The following is a 14,759-nucleotide window of genomic DNA, read 5'->3' on the forward strand; positions in this document are numbered from 1 at the left end:
GTCAAAGACACGTTTGATTGGTCGAAAATATTTATGGGGATCTAGATTGGAACGAACTTGAAAACTATTCCTTACATATTCACATATGTTATGTTTGTATGTAGTTGTTTGATTTTGAAAATTTATTATTACGATTTAGAACTTGTATTTGTTTACTGCCGTATTAAAAGATGGCGGCGCCCATGTGGAGCATATCTCTTCAAAATTTTGTTCGTGGAAACGATGACTCTGCGGCGTCAGACATCAGTCAGTGTGCGTACCTTTGTCCGTTTTTTAACAAGGGCCCAGGAGCGCCCGTGGGACCTATATGGATTGTGTAATAAAATTGTGTATCCGTTGTCGGCGCGGGTACTAGATCTACAAAGAATCAATGTTGTTTACTGTTTTCTGTAGAAATGTACCCAAGCCAAAATCGGCACTTTAAAGTATGGAATGGATTTTGGGATAGAGTGTGGATTGGAATACTGGAATGGAATTAGGAATGAACAAAAAAAATGGAATATCCTCATCTCACACTGAAAACAAACCCATTGGTGTTCATACCCTTATTGACAACAACGTGAATTACATTGACAGTACAATTTAACAACTCTTCCCATTGCCCTAGAGACTTGTGCAAGTCTCAGTAACATTTGTGATATTGGATATACATTATAGATTGCTCTTTTGGGGATGAAGGTGAAAAACATGATGAATATAAAAATATAACAAACTATATTTTGTCGTTCACATGGTGTTCTGTTGTGCTCTATCCATTAGATAACCATAAGTCATAGATTACTGTTTTGAATAAACTGTTTCCTCGTCTAGGTATGTCTCCTCTCATTCAGCATTGGTATGGACAATGGCTGATGAGAGAAGCTCACACCCAAGTCCCTCAGCTTATCTGCCATATATCAGTGACATCTGTTGATAAACGGTCTTAGCTTGTTAGACTGGAGACTTGTTTGTAAACAGGGTATGCTCCATTTATCTCATTCCAAATTCCAATGCAGTATTCCAACCCAAAATCCATTCCATAGTTTACACTCTGCTGCCTTTATCAGAATACAGAAAGGTACCCGGTACCGCAAACGGGGGACAAGTCCATATTCTGATTATTCTCCAAGAAAACAAAAACCGGTTCACGTTGTAATTCTGGTTCATCTGATTACGAGTGCATGCTGGATAATGCAGTGCATCGCCGAATATTAGTGTAGCGTACGTTCGTCACTGTGTCTCCTCGTTACTTACTTAGTACCCATTAGGGCTGCAACGAATACACTATGAGGCAAGTATGATACGTATCACAAATATAAATACATAGTGTTTATTCCTAATACAGGATATTTACCATCCCCAAACACACAAGCGTGATAACCTCTTTATCATATAACCCTAGTCTATGAGACGTCATGGCCATGTTCAGACGTTGTTGACAGCCGGCCTGTCCTGTCAAAATCTTGGTGCAATCAGATGTACACACAGCGACAAAACAAAACAAGGTAACAATTCAAACATATTTCGGCCAAATCCAACTATTTTAATTTGTGGAAAAGGTTTCAAGCCGCTGAGGTCTACAAGCACAGATATGACTACTGATCCTGCTTGGCTAGGCCTAGTGCCCTAGCAAAATTGTTTTGAAATTTATATCTCCAAAGTTGCCAAAACTTATAAAATGCCTTAGTGACGTCACAGTTAGACACTGATTTTAAGTATATTAGACTGTTCTTTTGATAATGATAACAATTACCTCTGTAGTTTATCCAGATTCCCGACGGTTAATTCTGACTCGATTGCCGAATGACAAGGGCGACGCCATGTTTGTTTATAAACACTGAAAGTAGTCCCTACTTGACCTTTGATATTTGCATCTCTATCCGCATATGACCCCAACAGATATCGTTTTTATCCGTTGGCTTTATCCTGCTGAGAAACCTACTCATTATATGATAAAAATATTTATTCACGAATACAATAACAAGTTACTTTTCTCGGTAATCAGCCAGTATTGTCTTTGCTTTTGGGGAAAAACTTTGTGTCAGCGTAAAACTTGAGTTTATTTAAAATGTATGTAAATGTACATCATGTTATTGCTCAGGTTGAAACAAGCAACACATTGCAGCAATGCTGCTTATACTATAGCCTCATGATTTGATTGACAGTACCATTAGGGGCCTTGACAATCTGTACCATTAGGGGCCTTGACAATCTGTACCATTAGGGGCCTTGACAATCTGTACCATTAGGGGCCTTGACAATCTGTACCATTAGGGGCCTTGACAATCCGTACCATTAGGGGCCTTGACAATCTGTACCATTAGGGGCCTTGACAATCCGTACCATTAGGGGCCTTGATAATCCGACACAAGCTTCTAGTGGCCACGAAGAACAAATTCAATTCATGAAGGGATACGGTTCGATTCAATGAATACACGACTGAATCGTAACAGCCCTAGTACCCATGCCGACAATGATCTCGTCAGCCAAGCAAATATACTTGAAAAAACTTTCATTCTCTCATGATCAGTGTAAAAAAATCTTCTTCTCCCAATTGAAAGTTAGAATTCAAGCTTTAAAGTTGTAATTTATACTTAATCATGTTCAACATGTGTTTTACAAATGAAGACACTTACACCATGCGTCACATGAATATTATTTAATTATGGGACACGATCATTTGACTATGTGCCATAGATTTGTGCAACCTTAGGCTGGATCAGCTTCCACTCAGTTATGATAAACTGTAAAAAGGTTCTCGCATGGCATTGAAAAAGCAATCAAGCAAAATGCAACCAAACAACTTTGGACATTGTTCCCATGGAATGTTATGAAATAGTGGCTGGACAAACAGAGTTGTCATGCATTCAGAACACCCCAGAGATGAGGACAAAAATGTATTTGAGTATTTTTGTTATTTCTTCTCTTATTGGTAATAGGGGCTGCTTCACGTCAACTGAAACCCTTAAACAGTTGCTGTGGAGGGATGGGGATCTGACTCCGTATGTGCAACCCTCCATTTTTTAAGTGAGCACATATATTGATCAGTATAGCGCTTTCTTCCCCGTTTACTTGCAGTACTGTTGAAGAATGAAGCCAAGCTACTGGAGATTGTTGAGGGATTAGGGTAAGCATCAGTCAACGCAGCCAAGTCAGCACAGTTTTGTCATGATTAGTTAGTTGTGACTGTATGTGATATTTATAATATAATTATTAATGGGGCATGGGTGGCCCAGTCACCTTAGGTGCCTCAATTCACTGTGCAGAGTTTGTTAACTTTAAACATCCTGCATCACTTCATGCTTTCCGTCCACATCAAGTTGACGTGCTGTAATAATACTGAAATACAGTTCAAAGTAACAGGGGTTTACCTTGACTCACGAAAGTAGGGGTCAAGGGGACCCCCAATAATTAATTCTAAGGGTCCCTTGCATACCATATGGGGATCCAGTGAGGAAGTGAAATTGCACAGTGTATTGTACAGCTAGATAATTACTTTAGCGCCTGGAATGAATCCGTGATCATGTGGACAGTGGTCATGATTGATGGATGAAATGACAGACACGCGTAACTGCCCTTGATGAGCTGTATGTACAGTGAATATCATTGTGCGTCCTTCAGGATGCAGTAACTATTTTCTCTGCATCCATTCTCCACATTTCTGCGAAATGGACGCACATTTGTGCTTCACATAAAACTCTAGAGTAACATTAAACAAGACTCACTATCAGTAGTGAGAGAGTATAGTTTTAGCTATATTCCAGCAATATGATAACAAGGAACACTAGGAACTGGATTAAAAATTTACCAAGATTACACAATAGTCTGACCTGGAGAAGATCTGCCTGTTTTACTCAGACTTTTTTTTGTTCAAACAGAATGTCTGCAAAAACAAGAAATAAGATTTGTAAGATCCGAAAGTCCATGTTGATACCATTGCAGGAAGTACCTTACTGACCCTGACACCAGCGTACGTTGTCGAGGAACGAGGCTGTTGGCAGACATCTTACACAATCTCACCCCAGACTTCCTACAGGATAAAGAAGGTAAATAATTGTTTCCCTGATACAGAGACTGGCAGTTAAAGTCTTTCCCTTGTTTTTCTAATTCCTGTTTTGAATTTGTTTTTTCCCGAGGAATCACCTTCTTTAGCACCTTGTTTTCACATGTCTTTTTTTAACAAAAGAGGGGCAGTGGGGTAGCCGACTGGTTAAAGCATTTGCTCATCACACCGAAGATCTGGGTTCAATTTCCCATAAGGGCACAGTGTGTGAAGCCTATTTCTGGTGTCCCCGCCGTGGTATTGTTGGAATATTGCTGAAAGCGGTTTAAAACCATTCTCACTCTAACTCCCTTGATCATGTTGATCCTGCTGCCAATTGGCTGGTGCTCCTAAACGGCCGGATGTATAAAAATATCCACAAACAATATAACAGCATGGCTCTGTCATGTTTATTTTTTTGCATTTGGAACTCCCTGATTATATTCAATTTCAAGATATAGAAATCAAATATGCTGCAGAAAAGGCTCTTCTTAACTGAAACAGAAAATATAGAACCCCTGACATTGATTGGCCAGAAAGATCAATGACGTGACCTTATACGGTGGTTTGTCCAATCTTGAATCATACAAGTATCTTGGAGAAACGGATCTGATCAGAATGAGATTGTAGATGTAAGTAAAGCAAGCAATCCCCCAAATCAAAAATGATGCTGTGATGTATTAATTATACTGTTTAAGGTATCATTAAACCCCAATTGCTTGCTGAATTCAAGTCATATTTTATTGTTCAGTGTCAATGTTTTAGTAATTTACGGTAAATTCCATAGTACAAGTATAATGTTTTCAGAGATCGAGCGGTAGTCAACAAACTTCCAACATCAATCAAACCAAAACCTTTTCCATAATAGTTACGAGCCAATTATATAGCCCTTCTTTGTGGCTGTTTTCTGTTGAAAAAAATCAATGAAATACACAGGAAAATGATGGGTGGGTGGTTATATCATGTATACAGATTACTTATGGGTTGGTCACACAGCCATGAAGATCCAGGTTAGAATATGTTTTCTGCAACCCATGCTTGCCATAAAAGTTGACTATGCCTGCTGTAAAAGGTGACTAAAGGGGTTGGGTTGTCATGCTCGCTGACTTGGTCAATGCATGTTATCGTATCCCAATTGCGTGGATCGATGCTGATGATGTCAATAACTGGATTGTCTGGTCCAGACTTAATTTGTTACAGTCCGCTGTCATGTAGTTGGAATATTGCTTAGTGCGGTGTTAAACAACAAACAATACAGACTGGTTCGAAGTTGACCCTGGGGGGCACTTATTGGAGCAGGGCACTTATTACAGTGAATTTGGTATCTGTATTTCAGTGGAGTTACTGTCTGCGTATCTGTGTGAGAAGCTGTCTGATCATCACTCCATCCAACCGTGTGCTCTCAACGGCCTTCTGGCCCTGGTGAGTGACAGCACCACACTGTTACCCTGGCAACAACTTCAGGGTTCCACAAAACATGGTCCATTTGACAAATGCCAGGAATACTAATGTAAAGTCAGGATGATCCAAATGGCTAGTGACAAAATATCTTTTTCCTTTGTTTACCAGAGGCAGATTGAAAGTTCAGAAATTTGTGTAATATTTTAAGCCTTTTACTACTACTACTACTGCTACCACTACTGCTACTACTACTACTGCCGTCACTACTACTACTACTACTACTGCTGTCACTACTACTACTACTACTGCCGTCACTACTACTACTACTACCACCACTACTACTACTACTGCCGTCACTAGTTCTACTACCACTACTACTACTACTACTACTACTACTACTACTACTTATGCTGTCACTACTACTACTACTACTACTACTACTGCCATCACTAGTACTACTACCACCACTACTGCTACTACTACTACTACTGCCGTCACTACTACTACTACTACTACTACTACTGTCGTCACTACTACTACTACTACTACTACTACTACTACTACCATCACTACTACTACCACTACCACTACTACTACTACTACTACTATTACTGCCATCACTACTACCACTACTACTACTACTACTACTACTGCCGTCACTACAACTACTACTACTACTACTACTTATGCTGTCACTACTACTACTACTGCTACTGCCATCACTAGTACTACTACCACCACTACTACTACTACTGCCGTCACTACTACTACTACTACTACATGTACTACTACTACTGCCATCCCTACTCCTACCACTACTACTACTAATGCTGTCACTACTACTACTACTACTAAAGCTGTGAATACTACTACTACTACTACTATTTCATCTTCAGAGCAAGTGTAATGAACTACCAGCTGGCGTGGCAGAGAAAATATGTCGACAGATTTTCAAAGAAGTCCAGAATCAAACTCTGGCGCAGGAAGATCGGCGATCTTTGTACATCCTCCTGTCCAACATGCTGTACAAGAAGCTGCCAGGTAGTGTATTGGGGCTGGTGTTGTCTCACTGCCAGGTAGTGTACTGGGGCTGGTGTTGTCTCACTGCCAGGTAGTGTAGTGTACTGGGGCTGGTGTTGTCTCACTGCCAGGTAGTGTACTGAGGCTGGTGTTGTCTCACTGCCAGGTAGTGTACTGGGGCTGGTGTTGTCTCACTGCCAGGTAGTGTAGTGTACTGGGGCTGGTGTTGTCTCACTGCCAGGTAGTGTACTGGGGCTGGTGTTGTCTCACTGCCAGGTAGTGTAGTGTACTGGGGCTGGTGTTGTCTCACTGCCAGGTAGTGTATTGGGGCTGGTGTTGTCTCACTGCCAGGTAGTGTATTGGGGCTGGTGTTGTCTCACTGCCAGGTAGTGTAGTGTACTGGGGCTGGTGTTGTCTTACTGCCAGATAGTGTACTGGGGCTGGTGTTGTCTCACTGCCAGGTAGTGTAGTGTACTGGGGCTGGTGTTGTCTCACTGCCAGGTAGTGTATTGGGGCTGGTGTTGTCTCACTGCCAGGTAGTGTACTGGGGCTGGTGTTGTCGCACTGCCAGGTAGTGTAGTGTACTGGGGCTGGTGTTGTCTCCCTGCCAGGTAGTGTACTGGGGCTGGTGTTGTCTCACTGCCAGGTAGTGTAGTGTACTGGGGCTGGTGTTGTCTCACTGCCAGGTAGTGTACTGGGGCTGGTGTTGTCTCACTGCCAGGTAGTGTACTGACGCTGGTGTTGTCTCACTGCCAGGTAGTGTACTGGGGCTGGTGTTGTCTCACTGCCAGGTAGTGTACTGGGGCTGGTGTTGTCTTACTGCCAGGTAGTGTACTGGGGCTGGTGTTGTCTCCCTGCCAGATAGTGTACTGGGGCTGGTGTTGTCTCACTGCCAGGTAGTGTACTGGGGCTGGTGTTGTCTCACTGCCAGGTAGTGTACTGGGGCTGGTGTTGTCTCACTGCCAGGTAGTGTACTGGGGCTGGTGTTGTCTCACTGCCAGGTAGTGTACTGGGGCTGGTGTTGTCTCCCTGCCAGGTAGTGTACTGGGGCTGGTGTTGTCGCACTGCCAGGTAGTGTACTGGGGCTGGTGTTGTCTCTCTGCCAGGTAGTGTACTGGGGCTGGTGTTGTCTCCCTGCCAGGTAGTGTACTGGGGCTGGTGTTGTCTCACTGCCAGGTAGTGTACTGGGGCTGGTGTTGTCGCACTGCCAGGTAGTGTACAGGGGCTGGTGTTGTCGCACTGCCAGGTAGTGTAGTGTACTGGGGCTGGTGTTGTCTCACTGCCAGGTAGTGTAGTGTACTGAGGCTGGTGTTGTCTCCCTGCCAGGTAGTGTACAGGGTCTGGTGTTGTCTTACTGCCAGGTAGTGTACTGGGGCTGGTGTTGTCTCACTGCCAGGTAGTGTACTGAGGCTGGTGTTGTCTCACTGCCAGGTAGTGTACTGGGGCTGGTGTTGTCTCCCTGCCAGGTAGTGTAGTGTACTGGGGCTGGTGTTGTCTCACTGCCAGGTAGTGTACTGGGGCTGGTGTTGTCTCACTGCCAGGTAGTGTAGTGTACTGGGGCTGGTGTTGTCGCACTGCCAGGTAGTGTAGTGTACTGGGGCTGGTGTTGTCTCCCTGCCAGGTAGTGTACTGGGGCTGGTGTTGTCTCACTGCCAGGTAGTGTACTGAGGCTGGTGTTGTCTCACTGCCAGGTAGTGTACTGGGGCTGGTGTTGTCTCTCTGCCAGGTAGTGTACTGGGGCTGGTGTTGTCTCTCTGCCAGGTATCGACTGGGGCTGGTGTTGTCTCACTGCCAGGTAGTGTACTGGGGCTGGTGTTGTCTCTCTGCCAGGTAGTGTACTGGGGCTGGTGTTGTCTCTCTGCCAGGTAGTGTACTGGGGCTGGTGTTGTCTCTCTGCCAGGTATCGACTGGGGCTGGTGTTGTCTCACTGCCAGGTAGTGTACTGGGGCTGGTGTTGTCTCTCTGCCAGGTAGTGTACTGGGGCTGGTGTTGTCTCTCTGCCAGGTAGTGTACTGGGGCTGGTGTTGTCTCTCTGCCAGGTAGTGTACTGGGGCTGGTGTTGTCTCTCTGCCAGGTAGTGTACTGGGGCTGGTGTTGTCTCACTGCCAGGTAGTGTACTGGGGCTGGTGTTGTCTCACTGCCAGGTAGTGTACTGGGGCTGGTGTTGTCTCCCTGCCAGGTAGTGTAGTGTACTGGGGCTGGTGTTGTCTCCCTGCCAGGTAGTGTAGTGTACTGGGGCTGGTGTTGTCGCCCTGCCAGGTAGTGTACTGGGGCTGGTGTTGTCTCACTGCCAGGTAGTGTACTGAGGCTGGTGTTGTCTCACTGCCAGGTAGTGTACTGGGGCTGGTGTTGTCTCTCTGCCAGGTAGTGTACTGGGGCTGGTGTTGTCTTACTGCCAGGTAGTGTACTGGGGCTGGTGTTGTCTCACTGCCAGGTAGTGTACTGAGGCTGGTGTTGTCTCACTGCCAGGTAGTGTACTGGGGCTGGTGTTGTCTCCCTGCCAGGTAGTGTAGTGTACTGGGGCTGGTGTTGTCTCACTGCCAGGTAGTGTACTGGGGCTGGTGTTGTCTCACTGCCAGGTAGTGTAGTGTACTGGGGCTGGTGTTGTCGCACTGCCAGGTAGTGTAGTGTACTGGGGCTGGTGTTGTCTCCCTGCCAGGTAGTGTACTGGGGCTGGTGTTGTCTCACTGCCAGGTAGTGTACTGAGGCTGGTGTTGTCTCACTGCCAGGTAGTGTACTGGGGCTGGTGTTGTCTCTCTGCCAGGTAGTGTACTGGGGCTGGTGTTGTCTCACTGCCAGGTAGTGTACTGGGGCTGGTGTTGTCTCTCTGCCAGGTAGTGTAGTGTACTGGGGCTGGTGTTGTCTCCCTGCCAGGTAGTGTACTGGGGCTGGTGTTGTCTCCCTGCCAGGTAGTGTACTGGGGCTGGTGTTGTCTCTCTGCCAGGTAGTGTACTGGGGCTGGTGTTGTCTCACTGCCAGCTAGTGTACTGGGGCTGGTGTTGTCTCCCTGCCAGGTAGTGTACTGGGGCTGGTGTTGTCCCACTGCCAGGTAGTGTACTGGGGCTGGTGTTGTCTCTCTGCCAGGTAGTGTACTGGGGCTGGTGTTGTCTCCCTGCCAGGTAGTGTACTGGGGCTGGTGTTGTCTCACTGCCAGGTAGTGTACTGGGGCTGGTTTTGTCTTACTGCCAGGTAGTGTACAGGGGCTGGTGTTGTCGCACTGCCAGGTAGTGTAGTGTACTGGGGCTGGTGTTGTCTCACTGCCAGGTAGTGTAGTGTACTGGGGCTGGTGTTGTCTCCCTGCCAGGTAGTGTACTGGGGCTGGTGTTGTCTCACTGCCAGGTAGTGTACTGAGGCTGGTGTTGTCTCACTGCCAGGTAGTGTACTGGGGCTGGTGTTGTCTCTCTGCCAGGTAGTGTACTGGGGCTGGTGTTGTCTCTCTGCCAGGTAGTGTACTGGGGCTGGTGTTGTCTCTCTGCCAGGTATCGACTGGGGCTGGTGTTGTCTCTCTGCCAGGTAGTGTACTGAGGCTGGTGTTGTCTCTCTGCCAGGTAGTGTACTGGGGCTGGTGTTGTCTCTCTGCCAGGTAGTGTACTGGGGCTGGTGTTGTCTCACTGCCAGGTTGTGTACTGGGGCTGGTGTTGTCTCACTGCCAGGTAGTGTACAGGGGCTGGTGTTGTCTCCCTGCCAGGTAGTGTAGTGTACTGGGGCTGGTGTTGTCTCCCTGCCAGGTAGTGTAGTGTACTGGGGCTGGTGTTGTCTCCCTGCCAGGTAGTGTACTGGGGCTGGTGTTGTCTCACTGCCAGGTAGTGTACTGAGGCTGGTGTTGTCTCACTGCCAGGTAGTGTACTGGGGCTGGTGTTGTCTCTCTGCCAGGTAGTGTACTGGGGCTGGTGTTGCCTCTCTGCCAGGTAGTGTACTGGGGCTGGTGTTGTCTCTCTGCCAGGTAGTGTACTGGGGCTGGTGTTGTCTCTCTGCCAGGTAGTGTACTGGGGCTGGTGTTGTCTCTCTGCCAGGTAGTGTACTGGGGCTGGTGTTGTCTCTCTGCCAGGTAGTGTACTGGGGCTGGTGTTGTCTCACTGCCAGGTAGTGTACTGGGGCTGGTGTTGTCTCTCTGCCAGGTAGTGTACTGGGGCTGGTGTTGCCTCTCTGCCAGGTAGTGTACTGGGGCTGGTGTTGTCTCTCTGCCAGGTAGTGTACTGGGGCTGGTGTTGTCTCTCTGCCAGGTAGTGTACTGGGGCTGGTGTTGTCTCTCTGCCAGGTAGTGTACTGGGGCTGGTGTTGTCTCTCTGCCAGGTAGTGTACTGGGGCTGGTGTTGTCTCACTGCCAGGTAGTGTACTGGGGCTGGTGTTGTCTCACTACCAGGTAGTGTACTGGGGCTGGTGTTGTCTCCCTGCCAGGTAGTGTAGTGTACTGGGGCTGGTGTTGTCTCCCTGCCAGGTAGTGTAGTGTACTGGGGCTGGTGTTGTCTCCCTGCCAGGTAGTGTACTGGGGCTGGTGTTGTCTCACTGGCAGGTAGTGTAGTATACTGGGGCTGGTGTTGTCTTACTGCCAGGTAGTGTACTGGGGCTGGTGTTGTCTCCCTGCCAGGTAGTGTACTGGGGCTGGTGTTGTCTCACAGCCAGGTAGTGTACTGGGGCTGGTGTTGTCTCACTGCCAGGTAGTGTACTGGGGCTGGTGTTGTCTCACTGCCAGGTAGTGTACTGGGGCTGGTGTTGTCTCACTGCCAGGTAGTGTACTGGGGCTGGTGTTGTCTTACTGCCAGGTAGTGTACTGGGGCTGGTGTTGTCTCACTGCCAGGTAGTGTACTGGGGTTGGTGTTGTCTCACTGCCAGGTAGTGTACAGGGGCTGGTGTTGTCTCCCTGCCAGGTAGTGTAGTGTACTGGGGCTGGTGTTGTCTCCCTGCCAGGTAGTGTAGTGTACTGGGGCTGGTGTTGTCTCCCTGCCAGGTAGTGTACTGGGGCTGGTGTTGTCTCACTGCCAGGTAGTGTACTGAGGCTGGTGTTGTCTCACTGCCAGGTAGTGTACTGGGGCTGGTGTTGTCTCTCTGCCAGGTAGTGTACTGGGGCTGGTGTTGCCTCTCTGCCAGGTAGTGTACTGGGGCTGGTGTTGTCTCTCTGCCAGGTAGTGTACTGGGGCTGGTGTTGTCTCTCTGCCAGGTAGTGTACTGGGGCTGGTGTTGTCTCTCTGCCAGGTAGTGTACTGGGGCTGGTGTTGTCTCTCTGCCAGGTAGTGTACTGGGGCTGGTGTTGTCTCACTGCCAGGTAGTGTACTGGGGCTGGTGTTGTCTCTCTGCCAGGTAGTGTACTGGGGCTGGTGTTGCCTCTCTGCCAGGTAGTGTACTGGGGCTGGTGTTGTCTCTCTGCCAGGTAGTGTACTGGGGCTGGTGTTGTCTCTCTGCCAGGTAGTGTACTGGGGCTGGTGTTGTCTCTCTGCCAGGTAGTGTACTGGGGTTGGTGTTGTCTCTCTGCCAGGTAGTGTACTGGGGCTGGTGTTGTCTCACTGCCAGGTAGTGTACTGGGGCAGGTGTTGTCTCACTACCAGGTAGTGTACTGGGGCTGGTGTTGTCTCCCTGCCAGGTAGTGTAGTGTACTGGGGCTGGTGTTGTCTCCCTGCCAGGTAGTGTAGTGTACTGGGGCTGGTGTTGTCTCCCTGCCAGGTAGTGTACTGGGGCTGGTGTTGTCTCACTGGCAGGTAGTGTAGTATACTGGGGCTGGTGTTGTCTTACTGCCAGGTAGTGTACTGGGGCTGGTGTTGTCTCCCTGCCAGGTAGTGTACTGGGGCTGGTGTTGTCTCACAGCCAGGTAGTGTACTGGGGCTGGTGTTGTCTCACTGCCAGGTAGTGTACTGGGGCTGGTGTTGTCTCACTGCCAGGTAGTGTACTGGGGCTGGTGTTGTCTCACTGCCAGGTAGTGTACTGGGGCTGGTGTTGTCTTACTGCCAGGTAGTGTACTGGGGCTGGTGTTGTCTCACTGCCAGGTAGTGTACTGGGGTTGGTGTTGTCTCACTGCCAGGTAGTGTACTGGGGCTGGTGTTGTCTCACTGCCAAGTAGTGTAGTGTACTGGGGTTGGTGTTGTCTTACTGCCAGGTAGTGTACAGGGTCTGGTGTTGTCTTACTGCCAGGTAGTGTACTGGGGCTGGTGTTGTCTCACTGCCAGGTAGTGTACTGGGGCTGGTGTTGTCTCACTGCCAGGTAGTGTACTGGGGCTGGTGTTGTCTTACTGCCAGGTAGTGTAGTGTACTGGGGCTGGTGTTGTCTCACTGCCAGTAGTGGCAACACACTGTTAAAACGACTGTATGACCATCTCCATGGTGTAGTGCATAGAGCATCTTCCTTGACAGTGGAAGGTCCGGGTTTCGCCATTGAGGATGGTACTTGTTACCCTGCCTGGCACTCGGTTTAAGGGTGATAAAATAAGGACCGATTCAGTCTACTCTGGGGTATGGTACCTCAGTGGGCTTGTGTGAGAGAGTACATAAGGTTAAGCAATCTTGTTTTGTATAATCTTCTGGACCAATTGCATTCTGTTGTCATTTGGCAAGGCCATATAGATCAGAAGATATGTCTTGCTGATTCCAACTATCCCCTACTTTTTTCTATAGTATATTTCCTGAACTATCCCCTACTTCTTTCTATAGTATATTTCCTGAACTATCCCCTACTTTTTTCTAAAGTATATTTCCTGAAATATCCCCTACTTTTTTTCTATAGTATATTTCCTGAACTATCCCCTACTTCTTTCTATAGTATATTTCCTGAAATATCCCCTACTTTTTTTCTATAGTATATTTCCTGAACTATCCCCTACTTTTTTCTAAAGTATATTTCCTGAACTATCCCCTACTTTTTTCTATAGTATATTTTCTGAACTATCCCCTACTTTTTTCTATAGTATATTTCCTGAACTACCTGGATCATTCCATATATTGCAAACTTTAGCCGCCTTCCTTAAATTGTCAATTAGCATCATTTTCAGATGATCTTCGTGTTGGTATATTGTATTATTAGTCGACCTTACTAAATCATTAGAAATTTTACAAGCATAAGGCTTCAGTCTTACAATGAATTATTCCAGAGCTGAAGAAGATGGAGGGGGACTTTGTGTGTGGGTACATCCAGGCGATGGATGCAGAGAGAGACCCCCGCAATCTCATCATCGCCTTCCAGCTTGCCCAGACGGTCATCAGGAACTTCCCTCTAGGTGAGGAACTGAGAACAGTGGGTTGTTCCCAATGTCACTACATTCCTTTTGTTGCCATGACAGACACAGTCAGGACCTATCAATATATTTTCCTTATTTTAAAGAGGATTAAGGCTACCCTTAGTATAAGCAATGAGGAATATGCAAAATCTTGATTTTAAACTTATCCTATCTCACACTATGCATTTCTTCTTATTCTTCGATCCTGGCATGGAAACGTCCTAGAACAAAATTTCCCACTTCAAATCACCACTCACCCCAAAACATCCCATACATCACCAAGTCACCAATGTGATCATGGTTCACGCATCACTGCACTCCCGTGTAACACGACCCCTGCGATCTGATCACCTGACATATCCAGCACCCTCATTCTCAAATCTATTGCCTGGTCATCGGATGTATACCCGAACAGAGAAAAAAACCGACTTGTGGACCAATTATCCAGACTTCGCCCTCCAGCATGGGATCTCACCATCTTCCTCCGTCACTGGCTGATTTTGAACCACTTGTGGATAAGACCCTGAACTCATGCTTGCTACTGCAGCCTGTGTTAGTGGGAATCGTGCTTAGATATCGCTAGAGTCCGGTTCCAACGTCTTCAACAAGGTAAGTATTCCTGGACTTGCGCTGGGACTTTGTTGCTAAGATTCAGCTCCCAGGACAACCTGACATCTCTTCACCCTCCACCACTCTCAGTGATATTGGGAGCTGGTGACATGGAAGACCTCTTGCTTTGCCCTGTCCGAGCTTTGAAGGTTTCACTTGAAGGTAAATCAGACCTCCTGTCGCTCGCGCAAGCGTCTTACATCCCCTTTTCATTTCTATCATTGGCTGCATTCTATCATCCTCAGGGCCTACTCCTTTGAGGGACTACCACCCCAGCTGCTTCCAATCCTCATGAGACGAGGGCAGTGGCTTCCACCTTGGCGATGCATAGTTATTGCACACTTTCAGCCATCATGGAGGGCTACTCCTGGTTTTCTGATGTGGTCTTTGCCTCCCACTATTTTTGGATATCTCAGTCGCCAACGTCCAAGGTCACTTTGGCCCTCTTGTCTTGGCCCAACACTTCCCACAGCCAGACAGCGCAGATGAGGATGCCCGGCAGACTA

The 14,759-nt window shown here is 47.5% G+C and overlaps 1 protein-coding gene across 1 annotated transcript in view; it reads left to right on the forward strand.

The window, feature by feature from the left end:
- The first annotated feature begins 170 nt into the window (after positions 1 to 170).
- Positions 171 to 14,759, forward strand: part of LOC139452231 (MMS19 nucleotide excision repair protein homolog) — a 46,873-nt gene continuing 32,284 nt past the window's right edge. Inside the window, exons 1-6 of the mRNA XM_071233629.1 lie at positions 171 to 252; positions 3,058 to 3,106; positions 3,922 to 4,025; positions 5,358 to 5,443; positions 6,319 to 6,463; positions 13,519 to 13,644. Of these exons, the coding sequence (XP_071089730.1) occupies positions 171 to 252; positions 3,058 to 3,106; positions 3,922 to 4,025; positions 5,358 to 5,443; positions 6,319 to 6,463; positions 13,519 to 13,644 (592 nt within the window). The remainder of the gene's footprint in view (positions 253 to 3,057; positions 3,107 to 3,921; positions 4,026 to 5,357; positions 5,444 to 6,318; positions 6,464 to 13,518; positions 13,645 to 14,759) is intronic.

Source organism: Haliotis cracherodii, unplaced genomic scaffold, assembly GCF_022045235.1.
Source record: "Haliotis cracherodii isolate W230 unplaced genomic scaffold, xgHalCrac1.p SCAF_9, whole genome shotgun sequence".
In the NCBI taxonomy this organism is placed as follows: domain Eukaryota; kingdom Metazoa; phylum Mollusca; class Gastropoda; order Lepetellida; family Haliotidae; genus Haliotis; species Haliotis cracherodii.